This window comes from Brienomyrus brachyistius, chromosome 16, assembly GCF_023856365.1.
Source record: "Brienomyrus brachyistius isolate T26 chromosome 16, BBRACH_0.4, whole genome shotgun sequence".
Taxonomy (NCBI): domain Eukaryota; kingdom Metazoa; phylum Chordata; class Actinopteri; order Osteoglossiformes; family Mormyridae; genus Brienomyrus; species Brienomyrus brachyistius.
In genome coordinates, this window is record NC_064548.1 from 3759905 (window position 1) to 3777144 (window position 17240).

Below are 17240 nucleotides of genomic sequence, written 5' to 3' on the forward strand. Positions count from 1 at the left end.
TCTGGACACCATTAGTACATTTGTACAGCAATATAAAAGATTAAGGAATGTAGCCGTGTAAGTCGATTTATGCATCACATAATGTAGCTGGACACAGAGCATGGCTTGGCAGCGCTGATAGCCGTGCCCACCCCCTTTGCTCAGAGCCGGCGCGCGGGGCCACTGGGAGGTCACCTTGGCTCGCACGGATGACGCACTCAAACAAAGTGTTTCAACAAGCCTGTTGCGCGAGCGAGAGCCCAGCTCGCGCGCTCCGCCACTAAAAGCGTCTCCGGCATGAGAAGACGGAGCGCCTGTCGAAAGAGGGAGTAAGCACTGTGTCATCCCCGTCCAAAAGGATTAAAGGCAATGCCAGGGAATTATGTCTTTATCTTCTGAGATGGAGAAAATCTCGACCGAAGATGACGGTGAGGACTCAGGAGCAGAGACCGGAGGGTGAGATCCTGGGTTGGAAAGGGTTCCGCAGATGGCTTTAAAGTAACGTTATTTATTTTTTTATTTTTTGTACATCTGGTAGTCATATAGTTAAATTGCCCTTTTCCTTTGGTTTTGTGATTCTGACCAAGTTTTGCAGAAAGAAATTCTTAACGCAATCTGGAAAGTGACAGCTATAGAATGACGTTATGCTCCGAATATCACAGTGAAGATTTAATTTTATACTTATAAATTTTGCAATGACTCAGATCGCAGGATATTTCTGCTGTTTGTATTTGCTAGTTAATTTGCTAGTAATGCGAGTTTATTACAGTTTCATAAACTTTGATAGTAATTAGGTTTGGATGAAACCACTGGAGGAGTAAATAAATTTGCTAACGTTAAAGAGTTATAAATCGATAGAATTGTGCAATATATTGTTGAATTGGTTAAATACGTCTGTTCGGTGTTATAATATATTATTAGTGGACTGAAAGGAGATATGAGTATAGGCAGGCGATTCAGTGATCCTCATTGAACAAGACTTAATCCACCGCATAAACTGATGTTTTCGCTCACCAGAGTAAAAGATGTTTCACCTCTAATCGTTTTATTTACAGTGTGAGATAAACATTCCAAAAACCTAACATTACATTGTCCTTGTCTTCTTCACAGCCGAGTCTAAGATGTGTTTTGGAGGGATGGATTTAGGTCACTGCCTAAATTAACGAGCTTTCATGACACACTAGCATCAGTCCTCTACCTCCCTGGGCTCATTACCCATGCCTCAGACTAACAGCTGTTGATGAGGGAAATGGGGATTCCAAACCCAGAGTGGGCAGGATTATGTGGGTACTGCCAGTCACTGACTGTTTAAGCCAACTTCTCATTGGTTACTTTTTGAGTTCCTATTGTGTTGAACCAGACAATGACTGGCATGATTATCCCACCTCCTGTTGGTATAGATGGCAGAATCCCATGATGAGGTAGGGAGTAACTGTCTCAGGTGACATCTTGGTCACTTAGTCCCCAGTCATCACCCTGCATAGTGGTACTAATTTTGTCCATGACCCAGTTTAACCAGTATTAGCAGAAATGTAACTGAGATCTGAGAGAGCACTTGTCATTCAAAAGAGAGTAAAACATATCGATTTCCATCTACATTCATCCTGCAGAAAAGGTGAATAATAAACACACACATTCAAGCATCTTAATGTCATTTGTGGTGCTATAAATAATATATAAATACATTATAATTTTGGTTTCCTCCGGGTACTCCGGTTTCCCCCCACAGTCCAAAAACATGCTGAGGCTAATTGGAGTTGCTAAATTGCCCGTAGCTATGCATGTGAGAGTGAATGGTGTGTGAGTGTGCCCTGCAATGGGCTGGCCCCCCATCCTGGGTTGTTCCCTGCCTCGTGCCCATTGCTTCCGGGATAGGCTCCGGACCCCCGCAACCCAGTAGGATAAGCGGTTTGGAAAATGGATGGATTTTTTTTATTTTTAATTTTGGTGTTGGGTCTAGGTAGGTATTTCAGAACCATACTGTTTTAGAAGGTGGAAGACTTGTGATTTTTACAGTGTGGGCAGTGTTCTTGGTGTTGACTATTCTTCCTTCTGTTTGTTGCTTTCTGCGTCCCTGTGTGAACAGCACATACGCTTATGTCAAATAGAAGCTGGTAAGAAATAACAGAGCTGAGGGGCATGGCAGTGCTGTGACTGAAATCACACACACACACAATCTGAGCTGCACCACAGTGGGAAATTCTCATGTGGCCCTTTTTCTAACTGCAGACCACTGGAACAGAAAAAAAACAAATGTCCAGGGTGTAATACCATTAGCTTCTGTGAAGTCTGCTGGGAGTCAATTAGAGGGCATTGCTTATCCACCGGTGCCATTTGCTTAAATTAGACCCAGTTTGTTTGTTGTGTTTGGCTGGAGATGAATTTCACTGAGGGAGAGTCTCCCTTTCAGCTCATTGGGGGCCTTCAGCTGCCTCCTGGAAACTGGGAAAGTGAGCTGTGAGTAGCCAGCCGAGCCTCTCCCGGGGGGGCAGGGGGGCTGCCGCAGGTCTCCTGTCATTCACACTCTTCTCTCCCAAGGCTGTGTGAGGGGTGAGCAGTTTGGGCATCCAGAGTAGATATTCAAATACAGTTTTATTACTAAGGCTCTGCTTATTTTCTCTCTTATTGTGGTAAATGTACATTATAGCAGTTTTTAGATGTTTAGAAGGCGATAAGCAGTGCATGCTGGCTGAAAAGCAGGGTTATGTATGTAATGTAAGAAAGCTCCTTATTTTATGATAAGTGGCTTCATCATCACTTATCCCTCTGTATTAAGCATTTGCCCTCTGTATTCATGCAGAATAACTGGATAATATACTCAGATTTAACTGCTCTGTGCACAGAACTACCATTCTCCCTTTTCCCCAGCTAAGATGATGTCATTGTAGTATTTGGCCACATCTTTCCTTCTCGCATGCATACTGCAGTTACACAGCCCCCAACTAAAGCATCAGTACATTTACTGTTACTACTACTACTACTACCACACCTACTACACCTTTGTGTTTCCTGAACACCTTTACCAGCCTACTACACCTCTGTGTTCCCTGATCACATCTACCAGCTTACTACACTTCTATGTTCTTGGAACATCTCTACCAGGTTACTACACCTCTCTGTACCCAGAACACCTCTACCAGCTTACTATATCTCTTTGCACCCAGAACACCTCTACCAGCTTACTACACCTCTGTGTTCCCAGAACTCCTCTACCAACCTGTTACACCTCTGTGTTCTTGGAACATCTCTACCAGGGTACTATACCTCTGTGTATCCGGAACACCTCTACCAGCCTACTACACCTCTGTGTTCCTGGAACACCTCTACCAGCCTACTGCACCTCTGTATTCCCTAAACGCAAACAAAGAGCAAGAAGGAAGCAAGGTACTAAACTGAAACCAAGAGTGACATGGAGACAGAGGTGGTGAGGGAAGAGGAGCTCAAGAGCGAACAAGAGGTGGGGGGATATATGGAGAGAGAGAGGGATAGAGAAACAATAGGGGAGAGAGGAAGGGAGAGAGAGATGGGGTACTGAAACTGAAGCCAAGAGGGAGAGAGAGACGGGGCACTGAAACCGAAACCAAGAGGGAGAGGGAGACGGGGCACTAAAACCAAGAGGGAGAGAGAGATGGGGTACTGAAACCAAGAGGGAGAGAGAGATGGGGTACTGAAACCAAGAGGGAGAGAGAGATGGGGTACTGAAACCAAGAGGGAGAGAGAGATGGGGTACTGAAACTGGAACCAAGAGGGAGAGAGAGACGGGGCACTGAAACCAAGAGGGAGAGAGAGATGGGGTACTGAAACTGGAACCAAGAGGGAGAGAGAGACGGGGCACTGAAACTGAAGCCAAGAGGGAGAGAGAGACGGGGCACTAAAACCATGAGGGAGAGAGAGACGGGGCACTGAAACCAAGAGGGAGAGAGAGATGGGGTACTGAAACTGGAACCAAGAGGGAGAGAGAGATGGGGTACTGAAACTGAAGCCAAGAGGGAGAGAGAGACGGGGCACTAAAACCAAGAGGGAGAGAGAGACGGGGCACTGAAACCAAGAGGGAGAGAGAGATGGGGTACTGAAACTGGAACCAAGAGGGAGAGAGAGATGGGGCACTAAAACCATGAGGGAGAGAGAGACGGGGCACTGAAACCAAGAGGGAGAGAGAGACGGGGCACTGAAACTGGAACCAAGAGGGAGAGAGAGACGGGGCACTGAAACCAAGAGGGAGAGAGAGATGGGGTACTGAAACTGGAACCAAGAGGGAGAGAGAGATGGGGTACTGAAACTGGAACCAAGAGGGAGAGAGAGACGGGGCACTGAAACTGAAGCCAAGAGGGAGAGAGAGACGGGGCACTAAAACCATGAGGGAGAGAGAGACGATACTGTAACCGAACCCAAGAGGGAGACAGAGACAGAACACAAATGAAAACCAAAAGGAGATGGAGACAGGGCACTGAAATCAAAACCAAGAGGGAGAGGGAGACGGGGCCCTGAAACAGAAAATAAGAGGGAGACAGGGGCACTAAAACTGGAACCAAGAGGGAGAGAGAGACGGGGTACTGAAGCCAAGAGGGAGAGAGAGACGGGGCACTGAAACCAAGAGGGAGAGGGAGACGGGGCACTGAAACCAAGAGGGAGAGAGAGACGGGGCACTGAAACCAAGAGGGAGAGAGAGACGGGGCACTGAAACCAAGAGGGAGAGAGAGACGGGGCACTGAAACCAAGAGGGAGAGAGAGATGGGGTACTGAAACCAAGAGGGAGAGAGAGACGGGGCACTGAAACTGAAACCAAGAGGGAGAGAGAGACGGGGCACTGAAACTGAAACCGTGATGGAGACCGGGCACTGAAACCAAAAACAAGAGGGAGAGGGAGACAAGGGTGGTGAACGAAGAGGAGAGCAAGAAAGAAAGAGAGAAGGAGAAGGATATATGGAGAGATAGAAAAGAAGAGAAAGAATGACGGAGAGAGACAGGGTACCAAAACCAAGAGGGGGACAGGGAAGTGGAGAGTGAGAGAGAAAGAATCTGGAGAAAGACTGGGAGAGAGAGAATAAGGAAGAGAGAGAACAAAGAGGATGTAAGAAAATTGATCAGAGAAAGATAGGTCAAGAATTAAGAACTGAATGACAGAGGAAAATTACAGAGATAGTGAATCACTGAGTGAGCAATTTCAAAAAGGAGAGAGAATTGGAGGAGAAATATATAGGGAGAAAGAGGATCATTGAGAGAAACAGGAGATGAGTGAAATAGGCAGGAGAAAATGAGCAAAAAGCTATCTAGCTGTAGAAACAGATAAAACTATTGAAGTCTCATAAGATAAGCTTAAAATTAGCAGGAGTAAAATACCGATGATGATGATAATGACAAATTTTTCCATTCTGCTCCAAAGGGCACTGTAGGGGCCTTGACCTCGATCCGACAGAGAACAGCTTTGTGCCGTGTTGGGGATTTCTGTTCACGCTGTGCTCCGGAAGCCAGCGGTTTCCCTTTTCGTCCAATTTTCCTTTGCAACAAGCAGCTGGATGGACGGAAACGGTGATTTAACTCCCACCTGGGTTTCCGGATAGCTTTTTCCTTCCTGGATAATATGTTCACCGCTCTCACTTTAAAGCTGGAGAATCAGAGTTAAGGACTCTCTCTGGCATCCCTCTAATTGATGTTCCACGCCTGGCCACCCAGCAGAATGCCATCGCAGTATCACTGTGCTGTTGCCACACCATTACTTATCTATTTGTGAAGCTCTTCGTATCATTATGTTATGATGAAATAAGTGAAATAAGGAAGAAGAGCCCCTGGATATCAAGAAGAAACTGGACCATGTGCTATTACTCAGCTCTGAGTAACCATGGGGACAGGAGCCTCCATGTTGTCTCCATGTGTGTCCATCTTCATGCCATATGACAGGACTGCTGCTTCCATGATCAGCTATGCTTTTGAAAGTAGAAGTGACATGCTTGGACTAAAGGCTGCCCCCCCCCTTTTTTTATTGCAGGTCAGATTACAGCCGCATGTCCACGGCAAGCAGTAAGTAAAATAGCCTCCTTAGCCTGGGGCCTGTTCATCTGAAAAGTATTTAAGCCAAGACCACAGAGGCACATGGAGCTCAATGCATTGCTGTGAGAAGAGGGGGTTTGCAGATGCTGTCACTGCACACACAATATAGCAGGTTTACTGGTTACAGCGTATTGAGGGGAAGGTTTCTGGGGCTAAATGACTTAATTGAGGCTAACATGCATGGAAGGGTGAGGCCTCAGGGGCGACATCACACCTCTGTGTTTTTTCGTTTGTGTGTCTGTGGGCATGTATGTACTGACATATGGCTTGTGTCTCTAAGCAAATTAAATATATTTATGCATTTTATGATTTAATAGACCAAGTTTTAGCTGTTTGTGTATAAATGTATTTGTTTGAATGACAGGGTGTGTGTATGGATTTTTGAGCTGAAAGTTTGTGGGGGGGCAGGGGGTTGCCATAGCTGAAATGAGGGTTTTTCCCTTAGAAATAAATGGTTCCCCATAGATGGACTGTGTGTGTGTGTGTGTTTTGTCTCCAAAGTGTGACAGAACCTGAAATTTCCTTCCTTTTCGGAACATTTTTCAGGTCCTCATTTGAATAACCTCAATTTTATGAAAATGTGCTTGTGTGCATGTTGCAGTGACATTTCCCCTGCTGAAACCACACCCAGCTAAGATCACAATGGCAGGATCATGTCCAAAGTGACCCTGATAATCTCTGACCTGGAGGGGGTTGGCTCCCCTACTCAGGGGCAGGAAGTGTGAGATCAGAGGCCCTGAACTCGGGAGGAGGCCTCTGTGTTTGTCCTGATGAGCCATTGTCCTCACGTGACAGGGGCATGGTATGGGGAAAACATCCATTTGGATGGCCTCACCAGTGAATAGCCAGTCGCTATGGGTCGCCTGTGTGCTTGGAAATGCCTGAGCTAGTGTACCATGATATGCAGTTCATGATGCCACATCATTCCACACCACATCGTGCTTGTGACCGTGGGCCATTGAGCCCCTTAACCCCCAGCTCCAGGGGTGTTATAAGCTGGCTGACCCAGCGCTGTGACCTCCAAGCTTGCTCTCATCTCCATATGTGTCTGTGTGATGGGAGAGGTCAAGGGAAGTATTCCAGTGTACCTGTATTTGTACTTGTGGAAATCACAAACAAATGATACTCAGTCCCTATTATCAGTCCCTATGGGGCAAATAGGATGAGTCTACCCCCACCAACACCCACTGGTCAGAGAGACACACAAAGCCCTCCACAAAGCCAACACTGCTCAGGGACACACAGACAGCTTGTTAATCAATAAAACTGATGCATGATTCCCAAAAGGCACATCCAAAGTGTGTTGAAATTTCAGTGGATGGTAACAGTATCTGATCCTGAATCAGTGCTCTGATCTACACTAAATAGCCTAAATCAGGGATATAAAAGTACTGGCCTATGGGCCAGTACTGTCAACTAATTTTACTGCCACCCTCCTCAGCTGAGAAATTTTACTGTTGCCACTAGCCCCTGGTCAGTAAAAACTCAAGGGACTTGCTTGAGAAGAGGACTTCCTATTGAGTAGCCTCTGGGTTATTTGAGTTTCAGACCTCTGGCCACCAGAACCAAGGGCATTGATACGAAGTTGCTATAATAGCTTCTACTGTTCTGGGCAGGGTATCCATTAGATGCTGGAACATTGCTGGTGGGCTTGGCTGCCATTTAGGATGTGTATTGCTGTTGGGTGATCCGGTCCCTTTCTGTCAGCTTTGTGGCTGCCACTTTGCAGCTGAACTTGCTCCCAAAGGTTTCTACTAAACAATCACTTTAGTTTTAGTTGACCTGGGGAGAACTGAAGAACTGACTTTTTGGCATCTTAAGATGCTGCCAGATTGAAAGTTATAAACCTCTTCTGTACAATACTGCATTCTGCTACCACTGTTTGTTGTTGGAGACTGTATGCCTGTGTGTTTAAATATTTTACCGGTGTTACCTAATTAACCAATTAATTCAAAGGGTTTCCACAATACTTTTGTAGACACTTGACATCAGCAAACCAATAGAACTCTTCTCTGTGTTTTACAAGCTTTGAATACACACATTTTAATAAGAGCTGATTCTGGGTTAAGAAAGACCTGCATCCATGTATGTAATGCACTTTTAGAATCTTACCGTAGAATTTTACCACCTGTACCTCTTTTAGATGCTGGAAGCTTGGCATGTTTTTGTACCTGCTGCACCAGTATTGCTAATTTTACTCTAAAGAAGCCCACCTTCTACAGCTTACTCCATGCCAACAGCCCTCAAACACAATGATGTTTTTAAGAGAGTGACAGACAGTGGATTCCTGTATGTAACCGAGTAAGCAGGAGCACAGGGGCCCCTTCTACTGTTACACTCACTGCACTAGAGCTTTGTCATGCAGCCTTAATTAAGGTTACGCTTCTGATCAAGCGTCCAGTGAAATATGAAGCCCATTGTGCTCTTGTTAATTATGTCCTCTGTGCTCTGTCCTATGGGAAAATGGGTGAGGACTCAGCGATGGTGGGTGCTGATTAACTGGATGCTGGTGAAGGAATAAACTGATGGGCCGTATGTTTTTAACCCACCCACAGTCTTAAACAGTGACTTTAGTGTCAATATAGCAGCTTCACTATCATGTCATACAAATTCACATGTGTCAGGCCGGCAGCTGCTGTGCCTGCTCTGAGCAGGGCGATGCATATGTCAGGGTGGATCACTGTCTCCTTTGAGGACCTGTCAGCTTCACGATGGGCTCTCCTCTCTTTATCAGGGGGACTGAGGGGCCTGGGCTTGTTCTCGATGTCCAGGACCTTCACTCACAGTCCTCCTGTTTCACTGTGACCTTTTGCCAACAACAGAGTCCAGCTCAGCTAACACCGAATCGTCTGGTATTCCTTTAAACGTTGCAGAAATGCCGCCAGAATCTTGCCCTTTGCGTTACAAAAAGGGAAACGAGATTCTAGGACCCCCACCACACCACCACCCCCTTCCTCAGTGAAGACAAATGGGGACACATCCTCAGAGAACGTTTTCTCATGCATGATTGCCCCTGATCTATTACAGCCACAGTCTACACAGCTTTACCTTTAAAATACTGTAAAACATGGAAACAGTGGAGGACTCAGTCGACTCTCTTGTGAGAGCCGTAGCTGTCACTAACAGGCTGACCCTGTCTGTGTGTCATTCTGTATTTGCATGCATGCTCATAAACATAACCAGACAGCCACAGATACCCTCAGATGTGCTTTGTGCTGACCAAAGACCCGACACTCTGGGACCAAACTCTTTTTACTGCAACTCGCATTTCTAACCACCCCAGCTGGGAATATTTCTGTTTCTGCTGGTTGCACACAGAAAACTATCTGTAAGACAACCATTAACCTGAATGGATTAATAACCCCCTAACTAACATTCTTGTCAACAAGTACTTTCCATGGCCCGGTTTAGCAGTTTTTTTCATGCCCTGGCAAGGAGAGTATAGTTTTTTTTACGCAATTCACCAAACACACCAGTGACATTGTCTCTGTCACTGAATTAACGGAGGACTGTTGGGCACTACAGTAAACAGGCAGCAACACTTATGCATAAACAGGGTAAAGATTCCAGTAAAATGCAGATGCACTAAAGTCTTACTGTAGCTGTTTATATTGAACTATATGGAATGATTATTACAACAGAATTTCGTGATTTAGTAAAATGTATTTCCATACTTGTAACTTAGTTTTGTACACCGGTGCAGCAAAGTTTGTGTTTACAAGAAACTTTAGCACACTTCTCTTTTCAAAGTCACAGATGTAAGTAAGTACAAAACCATTGTGTCATGGGCACATGATGGACTGGTCATGTACGGCATTACCAGAATAAATAGTTAAATTAATTAAACCAATAACAAACAATTAAATAATTAGATAAAAATCACAAGAACAATTTTCTCAATAAATTTATCCTCACATTCCATGTCATTATTATTCATTTATTGCCACATTATACAGTATATTTCATTATTAATGCATACATTTATTTAATTTATAAATTCTGAATAATCCTTCCCTTGGTATCGAGTTATTTCACAAAATCCAAACCCAAGCTCCAAGATGACCTTGCAATACACAGGTTTGGCTGTGTAGGATTCCTGAAGGCATGTGAATGGAGCAGTATTTTTATAGTTGGGCAAATCCAGCTGAAACAAAAGTCAAACAATTTTTGATTGGCTGTCATGGTTTTAGGTACACTGATCCCACCCAGTTGTCGCTCAGTGTCTGGCATTTATGGATTTACAGAACTTTGTGTGCGTCACAAAACTGTCAGAAATTACAGCATTCCAAGTGCACATATATTGAGTTTTTGCACTTGTAATCCTGATTGATAGCTGTATATTGAGTTTGTGCAGTAAGTGGCTCAGCGGGCTAAGTCTCAGTGCCTGTCATCAGAATAGGGCCCCAGCCTAAGCAGAAGGTCTGTGGGCCCTTGAGCAAGGCCCCTAACCCCCAGCTCCAGAGGTGTTGCACGTTAGCTGACACTGCTATGACCCCCAAGCTATGGAGAGTAACCAGGTTCCAGAGGTGCGAGGATTCAGTGCTAACTACTGCACCACCAAGACCCCCTGTTGTTGCAGCATGGCTTCAGAAAATATGTGCAAATGTTAAGTTGCAAATGACTTGAAAGTATGCGAAACCTTTTGTGAACACAAACTTTGCTGCACGCGTGTACAAAATTACAAGTACACAACCGTGGAATTCTGTCATATTCACTCCATAGAATTGTGCATAAGTGAGTTTGATGTGTTTTTGTAGACGTGTATTTCTTTTCTGTTTAAGACACTGTAGAGTCGTCACTGTGCATTGAGTCATGTGCTTGTGTTGTGCCTTGAGAACTTTCCTAGTCTTCTCTATGTCTGGCAGATGCTTCTCTGGTTTCTAATAGCATCCCTTGCCTTCCCCTTCCTCCCACAGGCGACCTGTCGAGGCGTGTCATGCCGGACCCGTACCTGGTTTCCGTGCATATCATCACAGACCCCGGCACGGCCAAGCCACTGCAGCGTGCCGCCGATGCCGCCCTGTCATGGGTACACCCAGAGCTGCGGCTCCTCTGCGTGTCCGAGCGCGGGCCCGGCCAGTGCCACCCCAAGCGGGCCCCTGTTTCCAGTGGCAGCGTGGCCGTTCCCGTGCTGGCGATCGTCCTATTTCTCCGGGAGAGGCCAGCCGCATGCCTCCATGGTGCACTGCAGTTCCCCCCCTGGTGCCACCACCACACGGAACGGCCAGAGGGACACCGCTCACCCCTGCCCCCTGCTGGTCTGGACTTGTTCACGCTTGGCCCAGGAACTCCACCATGGGCCGTGCGGCAGGTCCACTATGGCCGTGAGGTGGTGCGTCTGGCGGTGAGCTGCCGGCACGAGCACTTTGGAGACATGGTGCGCCTGTACAGTCTGCTGCTGCACCGCCGTCCGGCCCAAGCCACCAGCGCCTTCTGCTTCTTTGTGCTGTACTCCACCCCTGACATGGAGATCCAGCTGTCTCTCAAGAGGCTGCCACGCCGCCAGAGCCCCACCCCCACCGAGGTCGCCATCCTGGAGTTCCGTGTCCAGGACGTGGGGGCACTGGTGCCCCTGCTGCCCCGGCCGTGCACCCCCATCAGCGCAACACGCTGGCAGACCGAAGACTACGATGGTAACAAGATCTTGCTGCAGGTGAACGAAAGGCATCGAAACGTCATGAAGAAAGTAGAAGCAGTTTTACTGAAACCTTTCACAAATGCACTTAGGTTTTCCTGGGATTTCAGTCTGAAGTCCCTTAGGTACTGTTCTTCCCTCCTATGAAATATATATTGATGTGGTTCTTCCTAAGTTGTAGGAATGTGGCACGTCAGAAATTAAGTGCTTTTTTAAATTTGCTATAAAGCAACAAAAAGGTTTGATTGGGCCAAACAAGCTTGGTTTGTCATTTACATGATCAGGAATGATCTCCTGGAACATGTATGGTTACCTTCACTGTGCCAAAGTTACTGACCTTCTGCCTGCAGCTGTCACAGTCTGGCCATCAAAAGACAGCTACACTCAGTATGACAGCTTGCAGGAAAACATGAAACAGTGCCTGAGAAAGACAATGGCAAGATTCAATCTGTTATGTCTGAGAGCCAAAGCCCATTGTGATAAGGATTATTCTGTTGTTGCCAAAAACAGCAGGCCTCCTGTCCATGGAGGACCTCCCTGGTGCCTGTTGGCTCCTCACCTTTGCCCATCATTACTTGCTTCACTTCTCAGACACCTTTTCCATTTAGCCATCTGTACCCCAAGGCTCCAGCCATCTTCACAGAAGTCGCTGGTCTAACATCAGGTCCAACATCTTTAAACTTTACCTAAACTTAACACTGAGACACCCCCTGGGTCCTTAACCTATAAGCTTTCGCTCCATGAATCTGTTTCTTAATTTTTTGATTAAGGAAGAATATGTGAAAAGATACAAAGAGAAAAATGCATAGATATTACTTATCTAAGTTTAAACGCCCTCATGCACACAAAAACGGACAGATACTCAGATTTAAACACGTAGAATGCATTTACAGATACAAAAACACAGACAAGCAGCCACAGAGAGCACCGGGACGCACAGAGGTGTCTGAGTGAGCAGGGATTTCTGTCAGCAGGAGCCCAACTAATTGATCGGGAAGTAAAGTGGAGATTAAAGCCCATGAGTGAGAAGCTGCTTAGTTCCTCAGGGAGCCTGGTTTACACTAGCAGAACACAGAGTGTAGGTAGGGACCTTCAGAGAAACGAGACACACTCCACAATCCAGCTCTTTGTAAACTAGGCCACTTGGCCATTTCAAAAGTAGTTACTACACCTCAGATCACACTAAGATCTGCTTACTGAATATGTAAACAGCACACTCAGGTGGGGGGAGGTTGCTGGCTTACCCACTAAGCCACTTCGATCTTTTACTGCATTGCTTAGTAATTGATTTAACTCAGCTGGACTGTTCATTCTTCCTGTACCTACCCTGAGCTCCCGTGCACACACCCTAATGGAACCCCCCAACATTAAACCCGCCACATCACTCTACTTCTCTACGCCACAATCCCAATCCAGTCTCTAAATGGCTTTTTACCATTTGAAGCTGAGATACTTGAAAATTTCAAGTCAGTCACCACTGGCAGTGCTGTCCATCTGATCTAAAGTGCTTCTAGATACAGGCATAAACACACTCGCATGCATACAACACAGAAAATAACAGGCACACAGAAAAATATTGTTACATAACACAAACACTTTGTCACAATCATTAGCACATCCATGAACAAACGCGTATGTTAAACAAATGAAAACACACATATTCATAACACAAATATAATTGAATTGAATCCAGTAATTTTATATAGCGCCCTTTAAAGAATATGAACACAGCCCCCCCGATCCTGCTATGGGAGCTAACATGCTTTTGGCTGCAGGTTCCAGGCTCTGCCAGACACCGGAGGAGACACACATTAGTGCAGCTGCACAGCCTCCTGGATGGCTCCTGCCCTGCACTGGATGCCCCCCCCTCCGATCCTGAGCCTGTGCCCTTGCCCCAGGACACTCACGGTCCCCCATCCCAGAGGAGCTATTGCAGCCACCCACACGCCCCCCACCTCAGGAACCAGGCCCAGTCGCAGGCTTCTCTGCAGGACCTGCTGCCAGTTTATTGGGAGGAGGAATCCAGGCGTCATCGAGACCCAGGGGCTGCCAGGATGCGGCGGACGGGTCAGCGAACCCCCTCGCTCTTCTCCTTGTCCGTCACAGATGTATCCTTGCTTCCCTCATCCACCCCCCACTTCCCAGCTCCCTCCCGCTGCTCATTTGTGGCCCCTCCCTTCCGTCTTAATGTGGACATGCTTGTTGGCGCCGTTGAGACAGATGTGGACACGGGACAGACACTGGACAGGTGGGGCACGCTAGACCTCTCTGTGGTGTCAGGCTACTCACACCCCCGGCCCTGTCCTCGGCCTGTCTCTGCGCCTCCTCTTGGCCCCGAGTCATCCCTCTTGGGTCAGTGTTATGGCCCCCATGATACATTGAGTCTCGTACCCTCTCGTTCCCCGGGCAGCATTTCCGCCTCCAGGCCAGCCTCCACCACGCCCCGGGCCCCAGACCCAGTGCCCAGCCGCACCTGCCCCCCACTCAGCAAATCACAGACTGGCACCCCACATACAGAGGAAGATCAGGAGTTCTACATCTGAATGGGGATGAATGGCACATTCTGACCCCTGGGAAGAGTACAAAGATTTTACCCTGTTCAGTTTAGTAGTGGAGTCAGTTAAAGAACACTCTTAGGCCTGCATCTGTGAGGTATATTATTAATATGACCATTAAAAGTATTTGTATAAGGAAGTTCAGTATTTTTATGATTGTTATTGCTGTTGTTTTTGTCAAGATCAATTTGATCATAGTCCCTATATAATTTAAAAATGTGCTGAGACACTTCCTTTAGGTGAAGACAGGTCAGTCTACCTGAAGTGGTTAACAGAGTTCAGTCTTAATCCCAGAATGCATGACTGCAGAGAGCAGAAAACATTAACAAAATAAAGAGTGCAGGATGCCTGCATCCATAAATTTTTAAGATAAATATTTGTAAGCTGCACAGCAAATCCCCATTGCTGATTCATACCAGTCCAGCTACTGCAATTTTTTTTTATTTATTTTTTTTTTGTAAATCTGCATCTCCCTCTAGTGGAAGAATAGTGTGAAAATTTGTGTTCATGTCCTTTTTTATAAATGGCATAACTAAATGAACAATGGCCAGGTCCATTCCAGTTTCTGTGAATTCCGGGGGTTCATTTAGAAATGTATGCATGTGTTTTTTTACATTTTAAAATACATTTAATGTCACTAAGTTTTATATAAATCCTGGAAAATGATCATAGCACTCGGCAAAAAAAAAACTCTCACACAGTGGAACTTTCATTTTATCTTTGTTCATTTTTATTTTCCTAACAAAAGGACAGAAAATGTTTCCATCCATCAGTTCATTTTATGAAATTGCTCATGTGCCAGTAAAGGGTGTTGGTGGTGGGGTGGGGGGTGTCCTCCTAAGTCTATATTACTCTATATCAGTGGTTCTCAACCTTTTTTGCACTATGACCCAATTTTTACCATGACAGCTCAGATCCTGTTTGAAGTTCAGCTTTAAATGAATGCTATGATCAAGCAACACTCTGCAATTTACACCAATTAATGCGTATCTCGGGGCGGCATGGTGGTGCAGTGGTTAGCACTGTTGCCTCACACCTCTGGGACCCGGGTTCGAGTCTCCGCCTGGGTCACATGTGTGCGGAGTTTGCATGTTCTCCCCATGTCGTCGTGGGGTTTCCTCCGGGTACTCCGGTTTCCCCCCACAGTCCAAAAACATGCTGAGGCTAATTGGAGTCGCTAAATTGCCCATAGGTGTGAATGTGTGAGTGGATGGTGTGTGAGTGTGCCCTGCGATGGGCTGGCCCCCCATCCTGGGTTGTTCCCTGCCTCGTGCCCATTGCTTCCGGGATAGGCTCCGGACCCCCCGCGACCCAATAGGATAAGCGGTTTGGAAAATGGATGGATGGATAATGCGTATCTCCAAAATCTGATTGGATGTGCACGTGAATTAAGCATCTGTGGTTTGGCTTCTTGGATTGGTTGAGTGTTCACTTGTTTTATACTAAGCATTTGCAGACCTAAGACCCGTTTATATAGGTTAATTCAAGGACTGAGGCTGGGAAATCTGATTGTGGATCAGCATCAGAGCTTGCTGGCTTTAAAATGCATACAACCCTTTCAAAACTTGTTGCGACCCAAATATGGGTAGCGACCCAGGGTTGCGAAGTGCTGGTCTATATCAGCTGGATGCCAGTTCACCTGTTGCTGTGTGTTTTTCTGTATTAGGCCAGGCTCGCCCTATACTGGAGAGGAGGGTGAGATCGATAGTAGAATCTCGGATTCAGGAGGAACAATGCGGTTTTCGTCCTGGCTGTGGGTCACTGGACCAGCTTTATACCCTTATGAGGGTACTGGAGGGGGCCTGGGAGTTTGCCTATACAGTCTACATGTGTTTTGTGGACTTGGAAAAGGCTTATGAACGGCTTCTCCGAGGTGCTCTGTGGGGGGTGCATTGCGAGTATGGGGTTCAGGGCCCACTTTTGTGGGTGATTCGGTCCCTGTATGAACGGAGCAGAAGTTTGGTCCGCATTGCCAGTAATAAGTCAGACATGTTCCCAGTGTGGGTTGGGCTCTGCCAGGGCTGCTCTTTGTCATCGGTCCTGTTTATAATATTTATAGACAGGATTTCTAGGCACAGCTGGGGTTTTGAGGGTGTCTGGTTTGGTGGCCTCAGGATTGCCTCGCTGCTTTTTGCAGATAACGTCGTCCTGTTGGCTTCATCTGCTGGGGACCTCCAGCGTGCTCTGGGGTGTTTTGCAGCCAAGTTTGAAGCAGCAGGGATGAGGATTAGGGAGGGAGGTCTGGGTATCTCTCCTGAAGTTGCTACCCCCGCGACCTGAACCCCGGATAAGCGGATGGTAATGGATGATCACACTCATGATGACTTTCCTTTACACAAGGAACAACAAGAGACCAACCCTGGAATTTATAACCAAATCCGATAATGTTCTCTATCCTGACACCAGCTATGGGGCCCGTGACCCTGGCCAAGGACCAGTAAGAGCTGGTTCCATGGAAACCGAAGAATTCCTGAGTGGCTCCTCATCTTCTTTTCCACATGTAACCTTCAATGTCATTATCGTCAGTCAGTATGTTACATATTCATGGAGAGGTGAGCTTTGCGGTGTTGATGTCATCAACAGCCAATCAGGGGACAGTATTGGGTAAATCAACTTCAGAACAATCTTATTGTGACTCCAAATGTGGTAGCAGGCTGAGAGACTCCTGCCTATCAAATGTCCCGTCTATCAAATGTCCGACTTCAGCAGGTAGGTCAATTGGCGTGATTTACAGCCTTGAGACCACAAGAGTGAAATCTCTTCTTACTCAAGATTTTAGAAGATGAATGTTTGTAAATTATGGTGGCATAGTGGGTACCATGGTCCCCTCATACCCCCGGGGAACAGCGTTCAAGTCTCTGCCCTGGTTTCATGTGTATGGAGTTTGTATGTTCTTCCCATGTCAGGGGATTCCTTCAGGTTCTCTGGTTGAATTGGTGTTGCCAAATTCAATTAATTGCATGTGAGTGTACCTTGTGATGGGTTGCTGCCCCATTCTGGGATGTTCCATGCCTTGTACCTGT

At 46.5% G+C, this 17240-nt stretch overlaps 1 protein-coding gene across 5 annotated transcripts; it reads left to right on the top strand.

Annotated features, from left to right (window-relative positions):
- The first annotated feature begins 202 nt into the window (after positions 1–202).
- On the top strand, positions 203–17072 carry LOC125710279 (protein FAM124A). Of its 5 annotated transcripts, XM_048979847.1 has the most exons (5): positions 203–435; positions 5966–5997; positions 10944–11680; positions 13438–13910; positions 16355–17072. In XM_048979847.1, exons 1-5 carry the CDS (start codon positions 362–364, stop codon positions 16356–16358), a joined length of 1320 nt encoding a protein of 439 aa, XP_048835804.1. In that variant the 5' UTR covers positions 203–361; the 3' UTR covers positions 16359–17072. The 5 variants fall into 5 exon arrangements, with proteins under 5 accessions (XP_048835804.1, XP_048835800.1, XP_048835803.1 ...); XM_048979843.1 differs by lacking the exon at positions 16355–17072 and having other exon boundaries at positions 13438–14876; XM_048979846.1 differs by lacking the exon at positions 16355–17072 and having other exon boundaries at positions 203–407; positions 13438–14876.
- Positions 17073–17240: the final 168 nt, after the last annotated feature.